The sequence below is a fragment of the Sminthopsis crassicaudata genome, chromosome 3 (genome assembly GCF_048593235.1).
Source record: "Sminthopsis crassicaudata isolate SCR6 chromosome 3, ASM4859323v1, whole genome shotgun sequence".
NCBI lineage: Eukaryota > Metazoa > Chordata > Mammalia > Dasyuromorphia > Dasyuridae > Sminthopsis > Sminthopsis crassicaudata.
Window position 1 is genome coordinate 640,492,638 of NC_133619.1, and position 25,909 is coordinate 640,518,546.

At 55.5% G+C, this 25,909-nt stretch overlaps 3 protein-coding genes across 5 annotated transcripts; 1 reads left to right on the forward strand and 2 right to left on the reverse strand.

Annotated features, from left to right (window-relative positions):
• The first annotated feature begins 3,307 nt into the window (after positions 1 to 3,307).
• TEX101 (testis expressed 101) lies at positions 3,308 to 10,513 on the forward strand. 2 transcript variants are annotated; one of them, XM_074307022.1, is made up of 6 exons: positions 3,308 to 3,522; positions 3,778 to 3,897; positions 3,992 to 4,129; positions 8,150 to 8,332; positions 9,202 to 9,333; positions 9,479 to 10,513. In XM_074307022.1, exons 2-6 carry the CDS (start codon positions 3,831 to 3,833, stop codon positions 9,685 to 9,687), a joined length of 729 nt encoding a protein of 242 aa, XP_074163123.1. In that variant the 5' UTR covers positions 3,308 to 3,522; positions 3,778 to 3,830; the 3' UTR covers positions 9,688 to 10,513. The 2 variants fall into 2 exon arrangements, with proteins under 2 accessions (XP_074163123.1, XP_074163124.1); XM_074307023.1 differs by having other exon boundaries at positions 3,369 to 3,449.
• Positions 10,514 to 11,875: 1,362 nt separating this feature from the next.
• On the reverse strand, positions 11,876 to 17,005 carry LOC141564491 (testis-expressed protein 101-like). Of its 2 annotated transcripts, XM_074307025.1 has the most exons (6): positions 16,950 to 17,005; positions 16,306 to 16,395; positions 15,157 to 15,339; positions 13,894 to 14,076; positions 12,886 to 13,020; positions 11,876 to 12,274 (listed from the first exon to the last, which is right to left on the reverse strand). In XM_074307025.1, exons 2-6 carry the CDS (start codon positions 16,364 to 16,366, stop codon positions 12,072 to 12,074), a joined length of 765 nt encoding a protein of 254 aa, XP_074163126.1. In that variant the 5' UTR covers positions 16,367 to 16,395; positions 16,950 to 17,005; the 3' UTR covers positions 11,876 to 12,071. The 2 variants fall into 2 exon arrangements, with proteins under 2 accessions (XP_074163126.1, XP_074163127.1); XM_074307026.1 differs by lacking the exon at positions 16,950 to 17,005 and having other exon boundaries at positions 16,306 to 16,509.
• Positions 17,006 to 20,004: 2,999 nt separating this feature from the next.
• Positions 20,005 to 25,131, reverse strand: LYPD3 (LY6/PLAUR domain containing 3). Its single transcript, XM_074307011.1, has 5 exons — positions 24,983 to 25,131; positions 24,180 to 24,311; positions 23,199 to 23,369; positions 21,178 to 21,339; positions 20,005 to 20,695 (listed from the first exon to the last, which is right to left on the reverse strand). Exons 1-5 carry the CDS (start codon positions 25,047 to 25,049, stop codon positions 20,181 to 20,183), a joined length of 1,047 nt encoding a protein of 348 aa, XP_074163112.1. The 5' UTR covers positions 25,050 to 25,131; the 3' UTR covers positions 20,005 to 20,180.
• Positions 25,132 to 25,909: the final 778 nt, after the last annotated feature.

A 25,909-nucleotide genomic window follows, 5' to 3' on the forward strand; every position in this document is an offset into this window, starting at 1 on the left:
TTGGAGGTTCCCAAAGTGAAAGATCTTTTGTCTGTCTCATGACAACACATGAACCACGTGAAATTATGATGAGTCACCCATGATAGAATACAGCATCATGTAAAGGAGAAAGGGCACTATATTTGGAGTCAGAAGACCAGTGTCACTAATTAATTACCTGTGTGACCTCGATCAAGTCACCTGAATGCTTATCAGTAAAATGAAAGTTATACAAGATGGCCTCCAAAATGCCTTCCTAACTCTCCTGGTCCATGAAATATGCACAGGGAGTCTAAATAAATCAAAAGTCCCTAAGGAGCCTGCATACAAATCCCTTGAAATTTTCTCCTGATGTCTCCTTATGGGTAAAAGAAAGTGTGACCTTGTCCTTGGAGTCCAAGCTCTGGGAATGCAATAGGCATGGGCAAATCAATTCATTATAGGTTGCTGAATGTAGAGATGCTCACCCTCAAAAGTTGCTCCCCCAGGGAGTATTGCTTGGTGGCCACAGTTAATTGTGAAGAGCTTTCTACTAAACCCATGGAGGTTAACTGCCATCCTGATGAAATTATAGATTCTTTGAGGGATCAAAGAGAAGTTGTATGACATTGATGGTATGTCAAAAAGTCAATGAGTATTTGAGTGCATACCATGTGAGGAATGTGCTAAGTGCTGGGGACACAAAGAAAGACAAAAAATCAGACCCTGATCCCAAGATGCTCACCATCTAGTAGGGCAGACAGCATGCTCACAGGTATGTACAAATAAGATATAGATAGGATAGTATAGTGGCTTCTCTCTATTCACTATTTCTAATTTATCCTAATATGTAGCAGTGTGAAAGGAGAGATGTTATGAAGGTAAAATTGACAAGCTTTGGCAAGAGATTCAAAGGGGGAGTGGGTATCAAAGCAAAGAGTCAAGGATGACAACTAGGCTTCAAGATTGTCTGACTAGAAAGATAATGATAGCCTTGATGGAAAAGAGAAGTTAGAAAAATAGGGGGGGGGGGTTAGAAATAATAATGGATTCTGTTTTCCATATGTTGACATCCAGTTTGAGATGTCCAGTAGGCAGGTGGAAATGTGAAGGTTAGGAGACAAGGGCTAGATAATTATATCTGAGAGTCAACAGAGATGATTAATGAATCCATGGAAGCTAATGAGATCACCAAAGAAACAGTATGCAGTAAGAAAAGACGAGGACTCGGGACAGAGTCCTGTGGGACACTTCTCATTAGCAACTTGGATGAAGATCCAGCAAAGGAGACTAAGAACGAACTGACAGAACCAGAGATAATCTGGAGAAAAGCCAGGAGCAAGAAAGAGGGAGCAATACAGAGTGTTAATGGCTCCAGAGAAGTCAAGGGTGAAGACTTTTAAAAAACACCATTAGATTTGGCAATAAAGAGAGCATTTGCAACTTTGGAGGAGGCAGTTTTAGTTAAATCATGAGGTAAAAAGCCAGACTGTAGAATTAAGAAGAGAGTAAAAGGAAAGGTAATGGAAGTACTGAGTGTAGATGGCTTTTTCAAAATGTTTACCTACAAAAGGGAAGAGAGATGGACAGATCAAGTGAAGGTTTTTTTAAGGGTGAGGAAGACCTGGGCATGTTTGTAAGCAGTAGGAAAGTAGCTCTTAGACTGGGAAAGTTTGAAGATAAGTAATAGAGTGAAGATGAAAGTGAAAGAGATTTGCTGTTCCTTGAACATATTGTAGCAAGTGATAACCTTGGTGATGAAAAGAGCCACTTCTATAAGTGAAAGAGTAGTGAAGGAGAAGATATTGGCAGAATGTACAGCATATTCCTCCTAAGCCTTACTGACTACTGGTGATCTACCTGATCTTTCACCCAAGTTTTCAAGGCCTAGCTTGACCACCATGACTGTGGTCATTGGACAGATCACTTAATTTGGAATTAGAAAGACTTGGTGTGATAGCTAAGGAACATCTTTGTTGCAGAAGCAAGTACAACATGAATGTGGCTTTTTGCCCAACTTTTGAATACTGACTCATTGCCTTACCAAGATTTCTCTCCTCTCAGAAGCCTTTTCACTCCTGTTTGACCAGAATTGACCAGATTAATTATTGATTAATAAAAAAAATACAAATATGAAATCATAGATGATAAGCTGGAATGGACCTTAGAAGCCACCTAGATCAACACCCCCCCCACAGATAAGGAAACTGAGGCTCATGTGGGATAGGTAATTCTTCCAGAATCACAAAGTGTTAACCAAAAACAATATCACAAGTCCATGAGACATTTAATAAGTAAAAGTAGATGTGAACTTATCTTCTGACTCCAAAACTGACTCTACTGCCTTCCATGCATTCCCCACCTTCCTCGTGATTTTACTAAGCTATTTTCCCCAGTTAATTCCCAGAAATCATTAGAAATTATTACAGTAGGGTAATATTGACTCTGAAATTTACTAAAATGAGGTAATATATGTAAATTGTTGGGCAAATCTTAAAATTCAATCATAGTTCAACTCTTCTACATTAGGCATTGAATTCCCCTTGCCCTTTAAACTGATAGGTAAATAGTCACATAAAATTTCAGTATCATTTCTTCAAGTTCATCCCCAAAGTTTACAAAATAAAAGCTATTTCTTATGCCTCTTTACCCCAGCATATATCCCCCTCTCACTCTCTCACCTTCCCAAGAACTAGTCAGTTCTAGGCTAGGCTTTGCCCCTAACATGTGACCTGGGTAATGTACTTGACTCCTGTAGACTTCAAACTCAAGGTCAAGAGGGACCTTGAGCCCACATCAGAGCTGAGAAGGATATTAGAACAGGGAGTGTCCAATTGGAGGGTGGGAAGTTAGAACAGGGGGTGTCAGAACTGGGGGAGGGATTAGAACAGGAAATGTCAGGAGGAGGGGCCTTAGAACTGGGGATGTCTGAGAGGGAACTTAGAACAGGGGGTGTCAGCTGAGGGGGAAGGGGCTTAGAACAGGGGGTGTCAACTTAGTGGGGGAGGGGATTTAGAACAGGAAAGGTCTGGGAGGGACCTTAGAATAGGGAAGGTCAGAGCTGGGGAGGCCTTGGTGCAGTCAAGGTCAGGCCATGGAAGTGATTAGAACATAAAATCTAACCATTCCTCCTCCCTCTTTTTCCGGATCTTCTGAATGTGGTCCTTCAGGAACTCTAGCTCTGTTCTTACCGCCCTTTCTCTCAACTGGCCAATAAACAAGCGAAGCCTTCTCTGGAGACCACCCCCTTCAAATTAAACCAATAGAGAAGGACCGTCAGGCAACCAATGGGGCGTCGACCTTCTCAGACCAGAAGGAGACTAGTCCCGCCCACAACGCCTAAATCCCAGGGCAGAAGAATAAGGGAAGAGAGGAAGACCCTTGGCCCAGCTTCCGGCAGTTTGGGGCGGGGCCTATCGCTGCTCCTCCATTAGCCTGAAGGAGTCTGGGGCAGAGGGGAGGAGACTCCAGCTGAGGCCTCGCCTCCTAAAGTGGGGCTGGAGGCCTGAGGCAACAAAGGGGTTGGGACCCCGGAGTCCCCCCCCAGGAGGGGACTGACAGGAGGTCGAAGGGAAACTTCTTGGTCCCCGGGGGAGGGGATGACCCGAGAGTTACGTAGGGGAAGGGGCACCTGCATCCCACGGGACAAGTGATGATCCCAGGGTCCCGTGGGGGAGGGGATGGTCCCAGGGTCCCGTGGGGGAGGGGATGATCCCAGGGTCCTGCGGGGGAGGGGATGATCCCAGGGTCCCGTGAGGGAGCGGATGCCTGCAGCCTTCTATCAGACCACAAGCATCTTCCCCCTTTTCTCCCCTTCAGCACCCGTCCCTTTCCTGAGCCCACCTCCTGCCGCAGGCCCAGGATCCCGGACCATGGCCCCCGGGGGGACGAGGCTCCCGCTGCGCCTCTTTCTCCTGGGAGCTGCCCTGGCCCTCACGGGTGGGTGTTTGGGCGAGGCTCCCGCTGGGGCCCTGGGTGGGGGCTGGTCCCCCGGGGGCAGGGCCAGCATCTCCTCCCTGCGCTGTCTCCCCAGGAGCCCTCTTCTGTCACCGGGGCATCCTGATCCGCCTCGGGAAAATTCCCACCCAATTCCTGGCCAACTGGACGCTATCAAAGGAGCAATGTGATGAGGACGACATGTGTCAGGACACTATCCTGATCTTGGAGACAGGTAGCCCAGAGGAGGGGATGACAGGCCCCGCCCCTCCCCCCTTCCTTTAAGCCTCTCTGCCGCTGAAAATCCCAGTCTTAGAGGGGGAGGGATAAACGTCTGTGGTCAGCCTTTTCCTGAGCCCCTGCCAGCCCTGACTTTCCCTGGTCCAGGTTTGTTCCCAGCTCTGACATTCTCTGTAATAGATTTGTTCCTAGCTCTGACCTTCCCTGTTCCAGATTTGTTCCCAGCTCTGATATTCCTGTTCCAGATTTGTTCCTAGCTCTGATATTCCCTGTTCCAGATTTGTTCCTAGCTCTGATATTCCCTGTTCCAGATTTGTTCCTAGCTCTGATATTCCCTGTTCTAGATTTGTTCCTAGCTCTGATATTCCCTGTTCTAGATTTGTTTCTAGCTTGATATTCCTGTTCCAGATTTGTTCCTCGCTCTGATATTCCTGTTCCAGATTTGTTCCTAGCTCTGATATTCCCTGTTCTAGATTTGTTCCTAGCTCCGACATTCTCTGTAATAGATTTGTTCCTCACTGACACTCCCTGTTCCAGATTTGTTCCTAGCTCTGATATTCCCTGTTCCAGATTTGTTCCTAGCTCTGATATTCCCTGTTCCAGATTTGTTCCTAGCTCTGATATTCCCTGTTCTAGATTTGTTCCTAGCTCTGATATTCCCTGTTCTAGATTTGTTCCTAGCTCTGACATTCTCTGTAATAGATTTGTTCCTCATTGACATTCCCTGTTCCAGATTTGTTCCTAGCTCTGATATTCCCTGTTCCAGATTTGTTCCTAGCTCTGATATTCCCTGTTCTAGATTTGTTCCTAGCTCTGATATTCCCTGTCCTAGATTTGTTCCTAGCTCTGATATTCCCTGTTCCAGATTTGTTCCTCACTGACATTCCCTGTTCCAGATTTGTTCCTAGCTCTGATATTCCCTGTTCCAGATTTGTTCCTAGCTCTGATATTCCCTGTTCCAGATTTGTTCCTCGCTCTGATATTCCCTGTTCCAGATTTGTTCCTCACTGACATTCCCTGTTCCAGATTTGTTCCTAGCTCTGATATTCCCTGTTCCAGATTTGTTCCTAGCTCTGATATTCCCTGTTCTAGATTTGTTCCTAGCTCTGACCTTCCCTGTTCCAGATTTGTTCCTAGCTCTGATATTCCCTGTTCCAGATTTGTTCCTCGCTCTGATATTCCCTGTTCCAGATTTGTTCCTAGCTCTGATATTCCCTGTTCTAGATTTGCTCGCAGTTCTGGCGTTCCATGCTCTAAGATCCTCCCAACTTTGCCATGCCCATTGAAGGTAACAGTTGGGAGGATTGTTAGGCGATGGTCAAGCTGTCTGGTTTTACTCCTGACATGGAAACACAACTTGCTACAGCGGAGGTGGCCCAGCTCCCTTGGGGCGGCTCTAATTGGCAGGACATTTTATTTGAAATCTGCTTCCTGTGACCCCCATTGTTCCCATTTTGAACCCAATACATTTTGTTAACAGCCTGTCCTGCATGACACTGTGAGGCCCTCATGGTGGGAAAAGTAGGTCTTTCATGAGAAAGCACCTGCCTAAGGCAGCTTTCATCTTGGGGGGAATCTGCCCCAGAAAGTCTACCACCAGGAAGGGGGCCAGTCCACCCACAGGCTCTAGGAAAGTGTGACAAGGAAGAGCCCTGAGCTGGGAGGGATTGAGAAAAGCTTGGGGGCAGGGGGCCACCAAATTGAGCTTTGAGAGAGGAGCATTCTGGGAGGAGGAAACAGACTGCTGACAGAGCTGAGCTGCATGGGCTGTGGAGATCAACGGTCAAGTCTTGTCCTTGGGCCCAAAAATCAGCTTTGCAGTATGAGGTAGGGCCAGTTCAACTAGTGAGGAGTCAGGGATGTGCAATAAGCCCGGAAAGGCAAATTGGAGCCAAACTGCGAAGAGCCTGCAATACCAGGCTGAGAAAGGGAGATCTTAAGAGCAGTAGGGAGCCACTGAATGTTTGGGAGCAGGGTGTGATGTGGTCAGACTTTGTATGTCAAAGCTGGATCACTTCGGAGTGCACAAAGGAAGCTGGCCTGGAGATGCTGGAGGTGGGGATCTGTTGGGAGGCTGTATTGACTACCTAGGTGATGAGTGATGAGGGACTCAACCATGAGAGGGGGCTGCTGTATGAGGAGGGAGAAAGAGGAGGGAGCTGAGAAAGGGGAAGTGTCTGGATGTCCTGTGGCTATCGGAGGCCTCAACAGAAACAAGGCAGTTGGAAGGAAGGACCAGTTTTGTGGCCTTTTGCCCCATTCAATTCTCATCCCATTCCACTTTGCGTTCTAGAACAGTTGTATCGATTTACAGCTCCACCAACAATGTACTGATTTGTTATAGAAGGTTTTATAAGATTCTACCAAAGGGGAGAGAGCAAGAGTGAGAAGAGACAGGCAGAGACAGAGAGAGACAAAGACTGAGAGACAGAAAGAGAGAGAAAAAACTGGAGGGAGGGAGGGAAAGGGGGGGGAAGAGAAAATGAGGGAGGGAGGAAAGGAGAGAAGGGAGAGAGGAGAGGGAGACAGTTTAAGGGGATGACAGGATCAAGGCAAGTTTTTTCTCTTGCTTTTTTTTGGGTGGTTTGGTGGGCTTTGCTTTTGTTTTTTTAGGATAGAGGAAACCTGGATATATTTTAAGCCGCAGTGAACAGGCCATGAGAACAGGACGTGGAAGACATGAAGACACGACGAATGAACAAGGTCCTGAAGGAACTGGGAGGACAGAAACACAAAGACCAACAGAAGAGCACGTCTTGAGGAGAAGGGCACCTCATCCTCAGAGGCTGGAGAGCAGGAGAGGAGGACGGATAGAGCTGGAGCTGAATGACGGCAGTGGAGACGGAGCAGCTGCTGTGGGGGGTCCGGCAGCGACCACTGCGAAGAGTGCCTGGCAGTGGGGAGGGCCCGGTCCCGGAACAGTCCGAGGTCTCCTACAGGAGCCAACCATAGTCTATGGCTTCCTCCGGCCTTTTGTTTTCCTTTGTTTGGAAGCAGAAGCAGAAAGAGTGGAGGGGAGCAGATGTGAACAGCAGAGAAGGTGGATGGAAGAACTCGGGGGTCAGGATGGTGGCAAGCGGTTGGCCGGAGCATAATGAAGATGGAAGGAGGTGCCTGGTGTACGCCAAGCACTTCACAACTGTGATCGCAGCCCTGGCCGACAGCGGCTGTTGTTAGCCTCATCTCCCACACAAGAAAAGTAACAAACGGGTTAAGGGCCCAGAGCTACTCTGGAAGGAAGTGTCCAAGGCAGGATTTGAACTTGGGTTTTCCCAGGTTCAGGTGCCTCCTAAGTGGCCTCTCCCAACATTGTGAAGAGGTCAGTATGGAGGTGCTGGATCCAGGAAAGAGGGAAGGATGAAGGAGCCAGAGGCGGGGGAGCAGAAAGAGCAAGTGTAAGAGGAGGCAGGTTCAGGGAGAGACAGGAGAAAGGATGAAACTGAGATTGGAGCTGGAACCCTGGAGATCACCTAGACCACGGGCTTCACTCAGCTGGCGAGGAAATCGAGGTCCAGAGAACTTTAGTCAATTGCCCAGAATCACAGGGTCAGAGTTCAGGAAGGGTCTTGGGATGCAAGAGGGTGGGGCCACCCCCAGGTGCTCTAGGGTAGAGGAAATGGGGGGGGGGAAACCAAAGGCCTGGGGGTCAGTTGTCCTTGGCGTGAATATAGAGGGGCCAGGCTGGGCCCTACACTCCTCTAGGAAGGGAGGCCCTGGAGAGGAGGCTTCCAAAGGGGGTCCTGGGCTGGGGACTCATGCCTGGAGAGGCTCCGAAGGCCTGGAGTTTCTCTCCTTCCCCCCCCCCCCCCGCCCAGGCATGAGGTGGAAAAAGCCTAGAAGAGGAGGACGGGGAGCCCTAGAACAGGGACCAGCGGTGGGAGGCCCCTCGGGAGCCAGGTCCCTTCCCACTCCAGACCTGTGGCGCAGCCCGTGTTCAGACCAGGGCAGGATTTGAAGCCGGGCCTTCCCGCCAGTCGGGACTACAGCTCCCGACCTGAGGAGCTCTGTCTTTCAGAACTGCAGGGCATTATCATTGCCACCAAAGGGTGCTTCCGCGAGACCCTGCAGGAGCCCACCGTTGTCAAGTACACGCAGCCCCCGGGCGTGGCAGCCACGTCCTACACGCACTTCTGCTCCACCGACTTCTGTAACAATTACACTGACCCAAAGCCGCTGACGAAGCCCCCGAGAGGGGCAGGTGAGAATGAGAATGGGTGGGGGGCCAGGGACTCAGCCTTGGAGGAGCATCTCTGACCCTGCTGTGCGCTCAAGCAGGGCCTTCCGCTCCAGGCCTCAGTCTGCCCCTCTGCAAAGTGGGCCCGTCCCAGATAAGGTTCCATGGAGCTTTATGGTTCTATGGACTAGACGGGCCCTAAATCCTGCAGTGACCCTGATGTTCAGTCACAGCCCAACCCTTGGGACCCACCTGGGGTTTTCGTGGCAAATGTATCAGAAGGGTTTGCCATTTCCTTCCAGATGAGGAAACTGAGGCAATTGCCCAGGATTCTAGGGTCAGACAGCTAGTAAGTACCAGAGGCTGGACTTGTACTTGGGTCCTCCTGAGTCTGAACCCAGGGAGCTCTCTGCTGTGCTACCCAGCTGGCCACTCTGATGAGCCGGACAAGGTTGAATGGGAAACAGCTGGATTATTGCAGACCTTGGAGGAGAGTCCCTATGGATCAATATGGAAGGAAATGGCTGATGGATTCAAGCAGGGAGGGATGGGAAGGACCCCCGGGGGTGGGAACGCTCCCTGGATTTGGAGCCAGTGGGTCTGGGCGATCCTGGGGTCTCAGTGGCCTGAACTGAAGGATCCGACCTCCAGGGTCCCCTCCTGCTCTGCCAGACTGAGCCAGGCCTCAGACCCATGGATGTGGCAGTGGGGTGGCAGGGCCCCCAGTCAAAAGTTGGCAGTCCGGGTCAGTTACAGCAGAGGGCCTTGGCTGCAGCCCTGCAGAGCTTGGACTTTGCCTCCCCCCCCCCTCCCGGTTCTAGGCGCTGGGGCCTCTTGCTTGTGAGAGCTCAGGGACACCGTCCCCACTGATGGCCTTTCTCCCCCCCTTCCAGTCAGCCCCCACCGAGAGGGCCTCATGTGCCCCACCTGCGTCTCCCTGGGGCCCTGCGTCCCCGGCTCCCCGGTCATGCACTGCCCCAAGCTCACCCTCTCCTGTTACAGCGGGACCATCATGATCAAGGGAGGTGAGTGGCCAGATGGGCGGGGAAGGGGCTGCCCCATCGGGAAGGTCCGGCTCTCAGAGGACACCGGGGTCCCCCAGGGCTGTGGGGCGCACCCCTGGGCGGTGCCTGGAGACCGGAGAGCCCTGCTGAGCACCCTCCCCCACAGGAGGCATCTGGACTCCAGTGGACCTGGAGGGCTGCATGGGCGAGATCAGCTGCCGCCTGCTGAACAAAACGCACACCATTGGGCCCCTGGAAGTGAACGAGCTGTGTGACCGCAGCAGCTTGTTCGAAAACTTCAGGATGGACGGGGCCAGCTGCCTGCTCCCCGCCTTTGGGTGGGCTCTGGGCCTGGGCTTCCTGCTGCTCCTGTAGCCCGGAGGGGAGGGTAAGGGCCTGGCTAGGACCCCACGCCCCCACTGAAGTCTGCTTCTGCCCCCTGCTGCTCCCTCCTGCCCCCTCCCTTCTCCCTCCTGCCCCCTGCTCCTGCTGCCTCATTCTGTTCCCTCCTGCCTCCTGCCCCAGATACCTCCCTACCCCTTCCTTTCTCCCTTTTGCCCCCTGCCTCCTCCTCCTCCTCCCTTTTACCATCCCCTTCCTCATCTTTCCTTTCCCCTTCCTCCTCCCTTTTCCCTTTTGGCCCCATCTCTTCCCTTCTCTCTCTTGCTTCCTCCATCCTGCCCCCTGCTCCCTCCCTGCCATCCACTGTCCCCTGCCTCCTGGCCCCTGCTCAGACTCTCTCAGCTCACGGCCAAGGAAGTCTGAAGACCAGACTTAGAATCATTCCATGAAGTCCCAGCTCCAAAAGCCCAGGTGGGCGATGCTCCAGCCATCACTACTGTTAGTTATAGAGACAAGTGCCAGTAGTACCTTCACATACACGGTTTTCACTCCGTCGCTTTCGAATTTGCATTTTGCCCAGTCTCGTCCCTGTGGTGTCTATCTAGAACCAGCTGAAGCCTGGCACATCTGATCCTCCTGTGGTCTTACAGTCACTGTGCCAGGCGGCTTTCCATAGACTGGGCTGCATTTCCTAATCCATTGGGTGACCTTTTCTTTTGATAGAGGAATTCAGCCCATTTACATTTAGGGTTGTTTGGTTTGATTATGTTTTACATTTATTAAATTATTTTGTCAAAAAAATTTACTGGCACTAAATCTCACATACATGCAGCCTTAAACACCTGTTTCTGACTATGAACCCCCTAGTTTTTGGTGACTCCCTCTTTCTTCCCCCTCCCTCCAGCCTCAGCCCCGACTCTCTCATCATGATAATGGCTGCTGACATTTACCCAGTGCTGGGCTCGCCCTTTTCACAGATTCCTTCCGATCCCTGGGAGGTAGATCCTGTTCTCATTTCATAATTACAGAAATTGAAGCAGATGCGAAGTGACCTTCTAGGAGTCATGCAGTAAGGCTGGATTTGAACTTGGGGCTGTCTGCTTTTCCTGCCCCCCCCCACTTTAGCTATGATTCATGTGATTTAGAATTCTAGTTTCCAGTTTAGCCCAAACTTATTTTTTCCCTGAGAAAGCATAGCCCAAAGGGGTCAAATGACCCTGCCAGGGTGCCAGGGCAGGGCGAGATCAGTCCCAGGGCCTCTCCCCATTCCAAACTCTTCCACCTCTCCCCCCAGCAGCAACAAGCCTCCCCTGGGCTTCTTGCTGCTGCTGGGAGTGCATGAACTCCTAAAGGATGCTCGGGTCCTGGGTCCCGGTTAGCTGAGATGCTCCTGTTGGAGGAAGGCCTTTCTTCGTCTCAAGGCTCCAGGCCAGAATCTCCCTGGATCTCCCACTTGGCCTTTCCAGGAGGTGGCCTGGCGGCATGTGCAGGAGGAACGGGCAGCAGTCTCATTATGAACAGCACTAATTGTTTGAGGCTTTTTACTTCTCCCTCGGTGCCCGGAGCTAGTTGGGCCCCAGGCCCAAACCCTGGTTCTTTGAGCCACATCCTGCCCTCCTCCACGCCATCTCCCCCGAGGTGACATCTATGGTGACCAGAGACTGCTAAGCAAGTCCAGGGTCCCCCTGCCCCACCTCCAGCCTAGGAACCGGGAGGCCCCTGGAAAGCTGCTGCGGATGCACACAGAGCAAACCCATTTGGGCAGTGGTGAAGCCGGGCTGAAAGCCGTCGTCCCGGTGCCTGGCTGTGTGAGCAGACCTCTTCCACTCAGGCCTCTGGGAGCCTCCAGCAGGAGGCCAGGAGTGGGCTTGGTCAGTCTGCAGGCCCTCCAGGCATGTCCCGGCCTTCCTCTGGAAGGACCACCTACACAAACTCGTGCACAGGGACTGCAGACACTACATGGATCCTGAGGCCCGGGCGCAAATACTGAGGGCCTTGATTTGAATCTGGGACTTCTACTCCCAAGTTTGAGGCCCAAGGGCCGGCAAGAGTGGAGCACTTATCAGCCTCCTAGAAACAGGGGCCATGTTAGTGGCTGGGGAGGGAGGAGGTCCCACCTAAAGGAAGCGGGTAACTATTAGGAGCTCCCAGAGAAGGGGACTGGCTTCTGATACTGGCGATCCGTGCTAAGGGCTGGCGGCAGATAGGGGGCACAGAATAGTCCGTTTAAATCTTTATTTGATACCTGTGTGGTAGGCATCCCTGGGCTAGGGCTGCTGCACTTTGGGCACACCTCCTACCCCTGGGATCCCAGGGCCGCCGCCTCTGCCAGCCCCTAGGCAGCCCACCGTGTAGGGGGCTCCCTCTGCCCGGCTTCTGGGAGACTGGCGGGACGTCCAGGTCGAGGACACCTCGGCCTACAGAGTGATGAGCAGTCCCAGCATGAGGGTCCAGAGCCAACCGGGTCGAGGCACGCTCTGGCTCCTGGGCCACAGGAGGCTGTGGTGGTCCACACACTTCTCGCTCAGCGTGAAGGAGCCCACCGTCTCCATGCCGAGGAACAGCTCACAGGTGGGCACGGTGGAGCAGCCGAGCAAACCCAGCACGTAGGAGGTGCTTTCTGTGGAGGAGGAAGAGGGCCGGTGGGTGCCCTGGGGCCCAGGGCCACAAAGGCCCTGCTTCTGCCACCAACTGGGGCCTCCGGTGCCCATAAAATGACTTAGATGGCCTCGAGGGGCCCAGACCCTCAGCTAGGAACCAAGGCCCTGGGCCAGAGGATCGAGGTGGTGTAGAGCCTCATACAGCCGAGAACCTCTGTGGCCCAGAGCCTCCTGTGGCAGAAAGCCTATGATGGAGGGCCTCCTGCGGTGGAGGCCCCAAATTTTGCATTCTAGCAGCTCACCTGGCCGGGGGGGGGGGGGGGGGAGAGGGCCTAGCTGCATGAACTCTTCTGGGCTCACAACCACCTCTGCGGCTGAGGGAGCGGCCCGGGGCCTTTCCAAGCCCAGCGTTCCCTCTGACACTCGAGCTGGGCAGGAGGCGCCTCAGGCCCAACTCTGTCCAGCCGGTGGCCCAGAGATCACACAGATAGAGGCAGCACCAGGGCTCAATGCCCGTTCTTGCCCCCCCATGCCCATGGCCATGGAAACCAGGAACCTGGCTCCAGAGGATGGCTCTGCCCCTCCCGTGGGCCAGGGAACCGCTCCCCACTGCCGCCGGGCCAGCACTCACCTCCCTTGATAATAATGGTTCCGTTGTAACACCTGAGGGTCTTCTCGCCGCACCGACGGAAGCGGACCTTTGTGGGGCAGGAGTACAAGGCCAAGCAGGTTGGGCATCGCAAGGCCTGGTCTGGGTTTTTGATGACTGGAGGAAGGGAAGGGGCATGGCTGCGGCCTGTGGGCACTGAGGAGGAGTGCCCAGGAGAGGGGGGCCTGGGGTCCCAGGGAGGCCCTTCTCTGTGGGCAGCCTCTGCCCAACGGTCTCTCCTTCAAGCCATCTTTCACTCCAGCCCCCCAGTATTCTAGCAGGCCCCGTCTTGTGGATGTGGGCCTTCTGCCTGCCCCCATGACACTGACTATCCCCCCCCAGCCCCCTCCCTCCCTGCACTGCCAGGGCTGAGCCCCGCTGCCCATCAGTTAGCCCGGGCCCTGGCTGTAGGCCAGCCCCCATGATACTGACTGCCCCCCCACTGGTCCCTTCCCTCCCTGCACTGCCAGGGCAGAGCCCCGCTGCCCATCAGTTAGCCCCGGGCCCAGCCACAGGCCCGCCTATCCCCTGCCCGGCATCCTGCACTTCCCGGGGGCCTCCTGCTCCCACTTTGCCGCCACACTGAGCTGCAGATGGGCCCCGGGGCTCACCGGGTCTACAGCAGCCAAGGCAGGCTCTACTCTGGCTGAGAAGCTGGGAACAAACCCCAGCTGCCTGAGCCCGGTTCCCAGGACCCCCCAGGGGTGCCAGGCTTAGGTTGTGACGAGTTCTTTGGGAAAACTGAGCGTCACACAGGGTGACCAGCTGGGAATCCACCCAAGGAGCATGGGGACGCGCCACAGCGAGGCAGGCTTGGGAAATACAGTGAAAAGGGAGAGTGGGGCAGAGGCTTAGTGGAAGAGACTGGAGATTGGGAGGGGGAGAAGTTAGTAGGAGACCAGGAGCTTTGGGCAAAGGGAGAGGGTCGAGGAGCTCTGGCCACTGGGGGGGGGCACGGAAAGCAGGGGGCGAGCCCCGGCCCCGGGCTACCTAGGTGAGCCTTGGGCCTCAGCACCGGGGCCGTGCTGCTTGAGTTGTTACAGTAGTTGACATTGCAGAAGCGGACGTAGGAAGTGATAATAATTCCTGGTGGGCCCAAGTGCTCCGTGACCCCCGACATCCGGTTCCCTGCTGGAGTGCAGCCCTTACTGCCCATTATCAGTGACTGGGGCCCTAGGAGAGGAGCAGGAGGTTGGCAGAGGCTGGCACCCCCGCGGGGGGCAGAGGCGCTGGGCCCAAGCTTCGGGTCAGTTAAAAGAGCATAAAGGCCTCTGGACTTCGGTTTCAACCCCCATCCCCCTCTCTACCCGCTGAGTAACATCCCCACCGGGATCAGCCCCTTTCTACATGTTGGCACAAGCCGGACGGCTACCCTAAGTGAGGCAAGAATCCAGGGCAGCGGGGGGAGGGGAGGGAGGCCTTGCTGCCTTCCCCTGGCTTTTAAGATTGGCCAGGAAGGAAACTGAGGACAGAGCCAGGTATCTCATCCAAGAGCTTCTGGAGAGGGGGTGGACAGGGTCCTTGACATCCCGGACTAAATGGGACTTCCTCCCCATAGCGTCTGGGTGATGGACGGAGGCACCCGTGGACGGTGGTGGGCACGTTGGGCGAGGGCGTTCTGCGGCTCGGGGCCGCTCCTGGCTGGGAAGTGGGGGTCAAGCCCTGCACCCCGAGAACCGCCGGCCAGCTTGGCCGGGAAGGTGCTTTTTGAGCAGCGCCCCCCAGCAGGGGGTCCCAGCAGGGCGGGGCACAGCCAGGGCGCAGGGGGAAGCCAGCCCATGGCAGAGGGCACACTGGCAGGGTCGGGGCCCCCCCCTACTCCCACATCACCGGGTCCTCCACACACGTGGCACCAATATCCGCGTAACCGCTTTTCCATCTTTTGTGCCGTGCAATAACCTGTCCGGGCATCCCAGGGCACAGGGCCTTTAATTGTCGCCTTTTCTATGGCATTTGAGACCCATCTTTGGTTTTGACCCAGTGGCCTCTGGCTGGCGCGTCCCGGTAATTACACCATGAGTTTTAATGGGCGCTGACCCCCAGGGGAGAGCGGCCATGTCAGGGATGACCCCAGAGGGCACGTATAGAAGAGAAGCCTGGGGTTCAGAGAGGGCCCGTGAATCATAAATCGCAGATTATAACAATTGGGACACTTCTGGCAATCAATAGTGACCCTTCTTCATATTCTCGACAAGTACCCGGCCTCGAGAACTCTAAAGCAGCCCGATTCAAAGCCGCTGACCCCCAGTTTACCTGTCTCCAGCATCAGCAGGGTCTCCTGGCACACCTCCCAGTTCTCGCAGCGCCGGGAGTGCCGCAGGCTGGAGCTCCAAAGCTCGGGCTCCGAGTTCAGCATCCGCCCCAGGTACAGCATCTCCGTGTGGTAGCAGGTGATGGGGGGCAGCAGTGGGAAGATGGGGTGTAAGGGGCGGCCCCCTGCAAAGAGAGGGAGGCCCGTCAACCCGCGACCCACACAGTCCGGCCCCCTCCCTGGGGACCCCCATATAACCTGGGCCCCCTCCCCTGACCCTCCCCACATGGTCCCAGCCCCCCACCCTGACCCTCCCTACTCGGACCCGGCCCCCTCCCTGGGGACCCCATATAACCTGGGCCCCCTCCCCTGACCCTCCCCCCTGCCAGGGGACTCTGCATGGTCCCGGCCCCCCACCCTGACCCTCCCCGCTCTCTCCCTGGGGACCCCCATACAACCTGGGCCCCCTCCCCTGACCCTCCCCCCTGCCAGGGGACTCTGCATGGTCCTGGCCCCCCACCCTGACCCTCCCCCCTGCCAGGGGACTCTGCATGGTCCTGGCCCCCCACCCTGACCCTCCCTGCATGGTCCGGGCCCCCTCCCCTGACCCTCCCCCCTGCCAGGGGACTCTGCATGGTCCTGGCCCCCCCACCCTGACCCTCCCCCCTGCCAGGGGACTCTGCATGGTCCCGGCCCCCCCACCCTGACCCTCCCCGCTCTCTCCCTGGGGACCCCCATACAACCTGGGCCTCCTCCCCTGACCCTCCCCCCTGCCAGGGGACTCTGCATGGTCCCAGCCCCCCCACCCTGACCCTCCCCACACAGTCCCAGCCCCCCCACCCTGACCCTCCCTGCATGGTCCCAGCCCCCTCCCCTGACCCTCCCCGCTCGGACCCGGCCCTCTCCCTGGGGACCCCCATACAACCTGGGCCTCCTCCCCTGACCCTCCCCACACAGTCCCAGCCCCCCACCCTGACCCTCCCCGCTCTCTCCCTGGGGACCCCCATACAACCTGGGCCTCCTCCCCTGACCCTCCCCGCACGGTCCCAGCCCCCCACCCCGACCCTCCCCGCTCGGACCGGGCCCCCACCCCGACCCTCCCCGCTCGGACCGGGCCCCTCCCCGGGGACCCCCCACGGACGCCCACACACCAGGCTGGGCCAGGGAGGCTCCCACGAGTCCGAGCAGCAGCGGGAAGGCCGGACAGCCCATGGTGCGGGGTCTGCAGTTGTCCCTGGCCCCTGGGACCCAGGAAGAGAGCAGGGCAATGAAGGGCACCCTTGCTAGGACGCTCCTGTCCGCTCCTCCCCCAGACCCCGCTCCGGGGTCTTCTGGGCCAGCAGACCCCGCATCCGCCCCATGTCAGGCCCCTCCCATCACCGCTCCCACCCCCAGGACGCTCGGTGCCCCCCAACCCCACAACTGGTCTTTAGGTCCCAGAGAGAGGAGCCTCCTAGGGGTGTTCAGAGAAGCCTCCTCCCCATCCCTCCTCCATCCGGAGCCCCACAACCCCTGCTTCCTTCCTTCCCAATCAACGAGCATTTATGTGCCCACGCCAAGACCCCCCCCCAGTCTCCTCTCTCTCCAACACAGAAAGCTCCTCCCCTCCAACTCTTAAGCCCCGCCCCACCCACAAGCCCCGCCTTAATCCCCAAACGAGCCCCGCCCCCACCCTCCCCATAAAACAAGCCTGGCCCATCCAATCCTACGTCCCTCCCCTAACCCACAAGCCCTGCCCTTCCCCTCCCCCACAGTACAAGTCCCGCCTCTTTCCCTCTCCCACATCAGGGCCCACCCCCAAAGGCCCATCCCCTTCTCAGGCCTCGCCTCTCCCTCCCCGCCCCCTCAGTCAAGCCCCGCCTCCCTTCCTCCAACGGCCCCTCCCTCGAGCCTGTAGACAGGGGGCGGGGCCAGTCTGCCCCATTCCCACCCTTCCCCTAATGTGAAGAGATTGGGGGGAGAAGACTCCTTGCCCCATTGGTCAGACAGACTTTACGTCCCTCACCATCCCCATCCCATCCCCCACTGTGCTCCATTGGCCAAAGTCTTGCAAAAGAGTGAATTCCTATTGGCTATTTTAAGGGAGGGACGAAGCATTCTTCGGCATTGGCAGAGGGATTGGCTCCTGGGAGGGGCTTCTCTCCCCATTGGCCGGTGGGGCACGTGATTGACATGGTTCCCACGTGCACTCCTCTTCGCACCTTTCCCTCCAACCGAGCACCAATAGGAGAGTCCCTTACAAAAATGGGCCAGAAAAGTCCAAGCCGAGCAGACCCCACAAACTTGAGAGGTGGACAAAACAACAAAGCTGTAGTTTAGCTCCCCTGTTTTCTGCTTCCCCGTCTCTTTCTGTGGTATCTCCCAAAATGCCTGGGAGGTTCAGAGAGTGGGAGATACTACGATGGAGAGATGGGGGGAGAAATCTGCCCCCACATGGAAGGCTCAGATGTTACTAAGGGGATTCAAATCCTGCCCCGCACATCCAGCCCCCTTTCCAGGGTATCCAGGGGGTCCTAACGGCTGCAGCTGGCTCGTCAGTATCTCTGCAAAGTTTGCTATCTTCTCCATCGGGTGTCTGAGAGGGAGAGTTGGAGTGCTGTTAGCAACCCCATTATGCAGAGGAGCAAACTGAGGTTTCCCAAGGTCACACTGCTTTTAAAGGTCAGAGGCAGCATCTCATCCCGAGCATACTCTTGGTCCCACACCCCGCCCACTACACCATCCTGCCTGCCTGCCTCAGAACAGACCACAGGGGTTCCTTCCAGGTCTGAATGTGTATTTCACGTTGCCATGGTTCTGGTAATAACATTGTCTCATTTTATCCTCACAACAACAAGAGTAGCAGATGCTGTTATTATTCCCATTTTGTGGCTGTTTCCTTGGCAGAGTGGAGCGACTTGCCAGTTTTCTTCTTCAGCTCATTTTACAGATGAGGGAAACTGAGGCTCCCATAGATTCGATCCTTTTTTCCAGCCCTAACCTCTCTCCTGATTTCCAGTCTCATCTCTCCAACTACTGGTTACCCACTTCATACTGAGTGTCTTGTAAACTCCTAAACTCACACATCCAAAATTCACCTTTTCCTCTCCAAAGAGCTTTTCTTCCTAACTTCCTTTTTACTTCTGAGGGCACGACCAGCTTCCCAGCTACCTTAGGTATCATCCTCCAATCCTTACTTTCTCTCCTTGCAGCCCCCCACCCCTCCCTCATTGTTTACCATATCTGCTCCATCTCTATCTCTCCCTCCTTCTTCTTTGCTCTGACCTGAATCAGGTAAAGACCCCCCTGACCCCTGGATTCCTTAATAGCCCTGGTTGGTGTCCCAGCTGACCCTTTCTGCTGTCCATCAGGGCTTCCTAAAGTGCCATCTGACCATGTCACCATCCTGTCAGAAAGCTCCCTGTTGCCTCCAAGATCAAATACAAAATCCTCAGTTGGATGTTTAAAGACCTCTCTGACCTTTCCAGTTCTCCTACACTCCCTCACTCCACCCTTCCAAGGACCCAGTGATTCACTGGCTGCTCCTTGAACAAAAATACACCGATCTCTCCTCCCTCATGTGGCCTCTTGGCTAAAATCTCACCTACACAAAGCCTTGCCCGGCCCTTCTCCATAGCATCCATGTCTACCTCTTGAGATTATCTGATTTATCCTGTATGAATCTTGTTTATGCTCAATGGTTTCCATGTGATCTCTTAGGAAACCAGGAGTTCTCTTCAAAATAGGAACCATTTTTTGCTTTTCTTTTTATCTCCAGTGCTCACTACATACCTGACAAAGTGTGTGCTTTAAAAGATACTTGCTAAAAACAAACAAATAAACAAACAAACAAACAAATGAATGAATGAATGAATGAATTAATAAATAAATAAATAAAAAAGTGGTACTTGTTGAATGGCAATACAGAAATAATGTTTTGAAGACTGTACAACTTCCAACTATCAAATTTCTTGCTTTTCAAGGAGGAGGAAGGAGACAAAAGGTGGGAAAGAATCCGGAACTCAATTGTTTTTTAAAAAGGTTTAAAAGGATTTTTACACGTAATTGGATTTTTTTTTTTTTTTAATTTAAGTGCAGGTGGACTTCCAAACACTAATGGGATCCTTCCATTTCATAGGATTTCCCAATGTTTTTCTCCATCTGTCACCTGCTACTCCCACTACTTTCCCCTCTCGCACTAATCATTTCAGACTCCCCTGTTTCTCTTCTCCCCAGTATCTCCCTAATGGAAAGTCTGTAACCCCACAGCGGAGCTCTGGCCCTGGAGCTGACACGGGGAGTGCCTTCGAGGGGCCCCGACAGGAGAAGCAGGTTGGTTCTCGGGAACAGGCCTGGGCATATCTGCTGAAGCTCGATGATGGGGATGAGTGACTCATGAGAACAGAGCCCAGGACCACTTTCAGGATGGTGAGGAGCCCTGGAAGCTTCCTCCTCTGGGCTGAGGGCCGCTTCTCTTTCTGAGGCGGGGAGGCATTTCTGGAGCCCAGAGAGCCGGGCAGCTGGCCCCCCAACCTGGCAGGGCCTCCCAGTTGCTATCCACAGAGGGGGCTGAGATAAGGGGGGGGGGCCTTAGCCATTCAGAGAGCAGGAAAGGGTCTAAGGGAGGAGGTCTAGGCTAGGGAGTTATTCCCACCTATTCCACAGTCTGGGTCAGGTGACAAAGTGGCCCACTGATGTCACAAGTGCTTCCCTTCCCGGGAACCTCCCAGTGCATTCTGCCCCAATTCTGCCGCCTCTCGCTGATCCCCAAAGGGGCCACTTCCCTATGACCCTCCCCCACCACTTACATCCCGCTTCCGACCCTCCCTGGAGCCCTCCCCTCTCCAGGAATAAACAACTTGGGCGAGGACTTAAATACACGGTCGTTTTATTTTCTAGACAGATGAGACCTGCTCAGCCTGGTGGGGCGGGACGAGGAGCCACTCTGGCTCGGGGTGGGACCGGCCCAGCCCAGGGAAGAGAAGGGAATCTGTGTTCCGGGAAGGGTGCCCAGGGCCTCGAGGAGGGGAGGGGGAGGGGCGGGGGCTCACAGGAGGGTCCGGGCAGCGGTGGCTGCCAGGAGCGCGGCCAGCGGAAGGGCCAGGGGGGTCCTGGGGCTCCCACTGGTGGGGTGCTGGGAGCCGCCCTTAGGGGGCAGCTGCCCCATGTTGCTTCGATCGCTGTGCCCCGCGGCCCCCCTGCCGGCCCCGCCCTCCTCGCTGAGAGTCGCCACAGATGTCCCGGAGTGAGCGGGCGCCTCGGTGGCGGGGGCCCGGAGCGTGGTGGCCGGGGGCCGGCTGCTGGGGGCGGCCGGGGCCGCGGTGGAAGCGGGGGCGGGGGCCTTTGTGGCTGTGGAATTGGGGCGGGCGGTGGTGGGCGCGGGCAGCACCACGAGGGGAGGGATGCCAGGGGCAAAGTAGGTCTTGTTGCGGAGGTCGGCGTTGCAGCGGGAGCCCTCGCAGCAGGAGCCGCTCAGGGAGAAGCCGGGGCCGGTCACCCCGTCTCTGGTGCAGTCCTCGTCCTGGACGCAGCCTCGGACTGGCAGGGACACGGTCACGTTGGCTGAGGGAGACCAAGGGGCGGGGCAGTGGTTAGAGCCCCGCGGCGGGAGGGGTCGGGGAGGGGCTCGGGAAGCCCCCGACCCCCCTCAGCTCTCCCCCTCATGCACCGAACACCCCTGAGGGAATCCCTCGCCCTCTCCGGCCTCAGTTTCCAAATCTGTATAAAGGTCCCCGATTCCGCTCTGGGGGTTTTCGGGTGACCGACGGATTCTCCGAGGGGGCTGGGCCGCGATGGAGGGGGAGGGGTCCTCTGCCGGGGGACTCTCCGCGAGCATCTGCAGCCCTTCTCTCCCCGCTGCGGCTCTTCTCTCTCCTCCAATCACCTTCCACGTATCACCTGGGTACACGACGCGTCCCCCTCCCCTCCCCCGTAAGTCGCCTGAGGGCAGGGACCGTTTCTTTGGGGGGTGGGGGGTGCCCTTGGGCGCTGTTTCCCAGGAGGCGGGGCGGCGCCCCATCCCCCACCCCTGCCGTCCCCCTCACCTGCGGTCAGGGTGACGTTCCCGTCAAAGCAGCCCTTGTGCAGGCGGTCCCTCGCGTTGTAGCACTGCGCCAGGGGGGGCTTCGAGCCCGCGCACGCCTCCCGGCTCAGCCCCGCGCAGCTGTAGCACTGGACTCCGTTGGGCTCGTGCGCACTCTCGTTCCCTGGGGGCGACGGAAGGGGGCCGCGGGTGAGATGTTCCGCGGGCTTCCCCGAGTCTCCGCGCCCCCCCCCGCCCCCTTCTCAGTCTGCTCCCGGTCCCCCTGCGCCCCTAGAAAGCGCACACGGAATCCATTCACACCCAGGGACGCGGGCTTTCGGGGAAACCGAGGCAGGCTCTGACTGCTGGACAGCCTCCTTCCCCGGGGCCCGGCTTAGGTCCGGTGGCTCCTCCCGAGAAATACTTTACAAATCGTATTTTCCCCAGTTACTTGGAATGACAGTTCTCTCATATTTTAAAATAAGGTTCGAGTTCAAAGTCTTCTCCCTCTCCCCTCCCTAAGACTGTAAGCAACTTGCATAATTATACATGCACAAACATGCAAAATAGCTTCCAAATATTAAAAAAAATCCCATGCACCCCACGCAGTCCTTTCTTCTCCTGGGCCCCGCCCATTTCTGCAGGTGATGCTCATGGGCTTCCTTGGCGAGAATGAGGGCTCCTTCCTCCGGACCGCCCCCAGCTTCTCACTGACCTTGGCAAAAGGAAGAGCCCAGCCTGAGTCCAACCTTCCTTCTGGGGCCACCCAAGGCAGCGGAGGCCGGGCCGGGCCCATCCCAGACACCGAACGTGCCTTTCTGAATGCACTAAGATCAAATCAGCTTTCTGGGGTTTTTTGATCTCTATTAAACTTGTGGTCCACTAACATTCGCAGATCTTTTTCTGCTCCCTCCATTTTGTACTTGAGAAGTTAGTTTTGTTTTTCCTTTTCATTGAAATGTAGAAGCTTACATTTAGTAAGTCATTTTTGGCCAGCTAGGTGACTGAGTCTGGAGTCAGGAAGCCTCATCTTTGGGAGCTCAAATCTGGCCTCTGACACTTAACCCTTCCTGGCTGTGTGACCCTGGGCAAGTCGCTTAACCCCAAATGCCCCAGCCAAAAAAAAAAAAAAAGTTATCTTAATGTTTTTTAATGAAGCATTTTGCAAAAATTAAAATGCTATATAAATGTAGGGTAATATTAAGTTTTATTTTCTACTTGTTTCTCAATTGGGACAAAATAGGAGGGAGGGATTAATTAAATTAATTTAATCAAAAAATTAATTTAATTAATAATTAAGTTAGTTATTTTAAATTAAAATTCATTTTTGATATTTTATATCTATTGTTTGGCATGTGTATAGACAGCTGTATAAAACAAAGATGAGGAAATAAAATTTGTTTTTACAAAGATTATCTATGTACACATTTACATATATATCTAAAGCAAGGATTGTTTTAAAAATAAAAATTAAAAATGTCATCTTATTGGAACTGACCCAAGATCCCATCATGCTGCAGTCTTTTGGAATCCAGACAGTTATCCAGAGTCTTGGAATCACTGCCCCGCCCCGCCTCTTGTGACATTTGTCATGAGCTTACTACCTCTAGCCCAGGTCCAAGCAGAGGTTCCCTCCTCTAGAGCCTTCCTAGGGAGACCAAGCCTTAATGGCAGCTCCTTGAGTCTGTCTGTTTCACCAGTTCTGCCCCGCTTGAGGACATCCTCCATTTTGGCCAAGAAAAAAACCGTATGAGATCCTTGGTCATAGGCTTGGCAAAAATGCCCATCAACGCTACCAGGCCCAGTGCAGCAACCTGGCAAAAATGGAGCTAAGCTCCCTAATAAAGGTGGGGTTTAGAGTTGCATCCTGGGAATCATCTAGTCCCATCTCTTCATTTTACGAAGGGGGACCCCAGGTAGAAGTGGCTACGTCACATGACCAGAGAACGGCAGAAACAGAATTTAAATCCAGAGGCTCTGGTTCCCAATGAAGAGAACCGGGCCCCTGCGCCCCCTCCCTGGAAGCCGGGGCCCTTGGCTCACCGCTGGGGTTCAGGTGGTGTGAGGTCAGGTTGAGCTGGTTGTTACATAGGTCCTTGTCACACTGCTGCAGCTGGAGGAAGGCCATGATCCCGTGCAGGTCCAGCCCCCGGTCGTTCTTTCCCGAAAGTCCGGATCCACAGCCTCGGATAGCCATCGAGAACTGCCCGTGAACTGCAGGGAAGACCCGGGGTGTGGGGTGGGGTGAGAAGAGAAGGGTCAGACCAGGGAGGAGTTAAGGAGGACCAGGAGAGGGAGGACTCAGAGGGAGACTCCAGAGGAGGAGGACTTGGAAGTGGAGAAGTGAGAGAAGGAAGACTCAGAGGGAGGACTAAGAGGGAGGATCCAGAGAGAAGGATCCAAAAGGGAAAGATCCAGAGGGAAGGATGCTGAGACTGGGTGGGTGGGAGAAGTCAGAGAGAGGTTTGAGAGGAAAGAGATCTTGAAGAGCTCATAATGGAGTGAACATTCAAAGCTGGGGAGCAGAGCTCAAAGGGAAGACTCAGAGAGGGAGACTCCAGAGGGGGAGGACTCAGAAGTGGAGAACTGAGAGGAGGAGGACTCAGACAGAGGGACAACTCAGAGAGGGGAGCAGCCACATGGGGAGTCTCTGAGTCAAAGGTGGAAGAGGAGATCTGGAGCGAATGGGGGCCCGGGGTTCCATGTGATAAAGCTTCAAGGTCCTGTGGTCTCATCCATAGACGAGCCTGGACCCTCAGGGAAAGGGTGAGTCTGATGGGGAGAGGGCTGACTCAGAAACCGCTCCCCTCAACTTCCTGGGGCTCCCTCCATCTCCAAATCTTATGACTTCAAGCTCCCCGGACCCCTGGGCACTTGCTTAACTCCATTGCCAAGGAGACCCCAGGCCGACCCCTTCCCCCCCAGGAGATGGGCCGACCCAGGGGCTTTGTAAGTCTGGATTTACCCCATGAAGTCATTCCACACGATGGGCCCCCGACCCTCCTCCCAGGGACTCTTACTCACTGGTCTCCACAGCCCCCACAGCCTCTGTGCAGATCGTTAAGTCCGCAGGGCAGGTAACCGTCTTCATCTTCCCGGGGGAACATCCTTCATCGGCTTTCTGGATGCAGCTGTAGCATTTAAGAGCCGAGGCACCTGGGACAGAGTCGAACCACGTCAAGCGCCTTCTTCCCCTCCCAGATTTCTTGGCCCATTCTAGAGGAGCCCTCTCCCGGGGAAGCCCTCTCCCAAGCCTTCTGCCGGCAGCTCCAAGTCCGGCTGAGAGTGGAGCCCTCCGGGGACCTCCTGAAGAGGGAAGGCCTTCTCCTCCACATCTCCCCCTCACACGAGGGGAGCCCCCTTTCCTGTGGCCTCAATCTCTGTGGGGACACGAGGTCCCTCTGCAGCTTTTTGAACTGAGTTGTAGCGTTTAAGACCCTCTCCCCAGCCTGGGCCAATCTTCCTGTGTCCTGTTTTCTAGATGGGAGAGCCAGGTGTGTGGGGGGGCCACACGCTCCTCTCTGTCCAGAGGGGAGACTCCTTTGCCTTGTAAGCATGGGAAGCCCCCCGTCCTACTCTCCCCAGGGCCAGGGAGCCGAACTCCTCCAGTTAGCTCCTTCTGAGGCCCCCTTGCCCACAGCCCCTCTCCCTGCAGTGGAGAATCTCCCGTCCCTGTGATCCCCCCTCCTGGCCATAAGGATTATCTCCCCTGCCCCCCGATCGCCTTCTTTCCTGCCCTTCCACTCTTCTGGGCAGGGGGACCTTTCTGGGCTCCTCTGCCTGGGATGCAGAAGCATCTCCTCCTGCCCAGAGCAACAGTGGCTCACCTGGGCCAAGCAAGGACAAGAGCAGGACGGTGGCCCCGAGGATCCCTGGGCTGCATTTTTTCTCCATGGCTGCTCCTGTCCTGCTTCTTCCGAGGTCCCCCAGGGTGTGTCTGCTCTGTGCCCCAGCCGGGCCCTCTTACCTGAACCCTAAGATGAGTAATTGCCCCCAGGCCCTCACTCTCTCCTCCCCCAGCCCAGCCCAGCCCAGCGTTCACTCTGGGGTGGGTCCCCATTTCCTTGCGTCACATCCCAGGGAGCATCAGCGCTGGCTCCTGACTGCATCTCAGAGGGATGGGGGATCCAGGCCCAGACAACAGAGCCCTGCCCTGGGGCAGCTGGTTCTGGGAAGTGACTGGGTGGGGTGGAAGGGGCAGGAGCCCAAGGAGAGCCCAAGCCCATCTCCATCCAGAGTATGGATCCAGGGCTCTGCAGGGGGCATCTGGGCCAAGCCCCTCTTTTGGCAGACAGGGAAACGGAGGCAGAAGTGATTTGTCTGAGCAGTTCTCTCAGCCTCAGTTTCCTTTTCTGTAAAATGGGGACAACAACACCTGCCTCATAAAGTTGTTATGGGGATTAAATGAGATAATCCAAGTGAAACCATTTTGGAAACCTGAAAGTGTTGGGAAACCACGGCTTCTTATTTTCCAGAAGGAAAATTGCACGAGCCCAGAGTCCTGCCTCTCTAGGGATCCCTGGGCCTAGAAGGGGCCTCCCAGGAGCCCAACATGGACTTTTTGCGGGGGCCAGCGGGGCCTACAAGTTCAGGCTCTCCATTCTCCGATGCAGTAGTGCGGGGCTGTCTCCCCAGACCCTGGCGGGAAGCCACAGGAGAGCGGGGCTTCCAGGCCAGAGAGCTGAGGGTGGGCGGGCCATGGCTGCGGGGTCCTGAATGCCATCTCCCCCTGCCCCACAGTGTGGAAGTTCAGG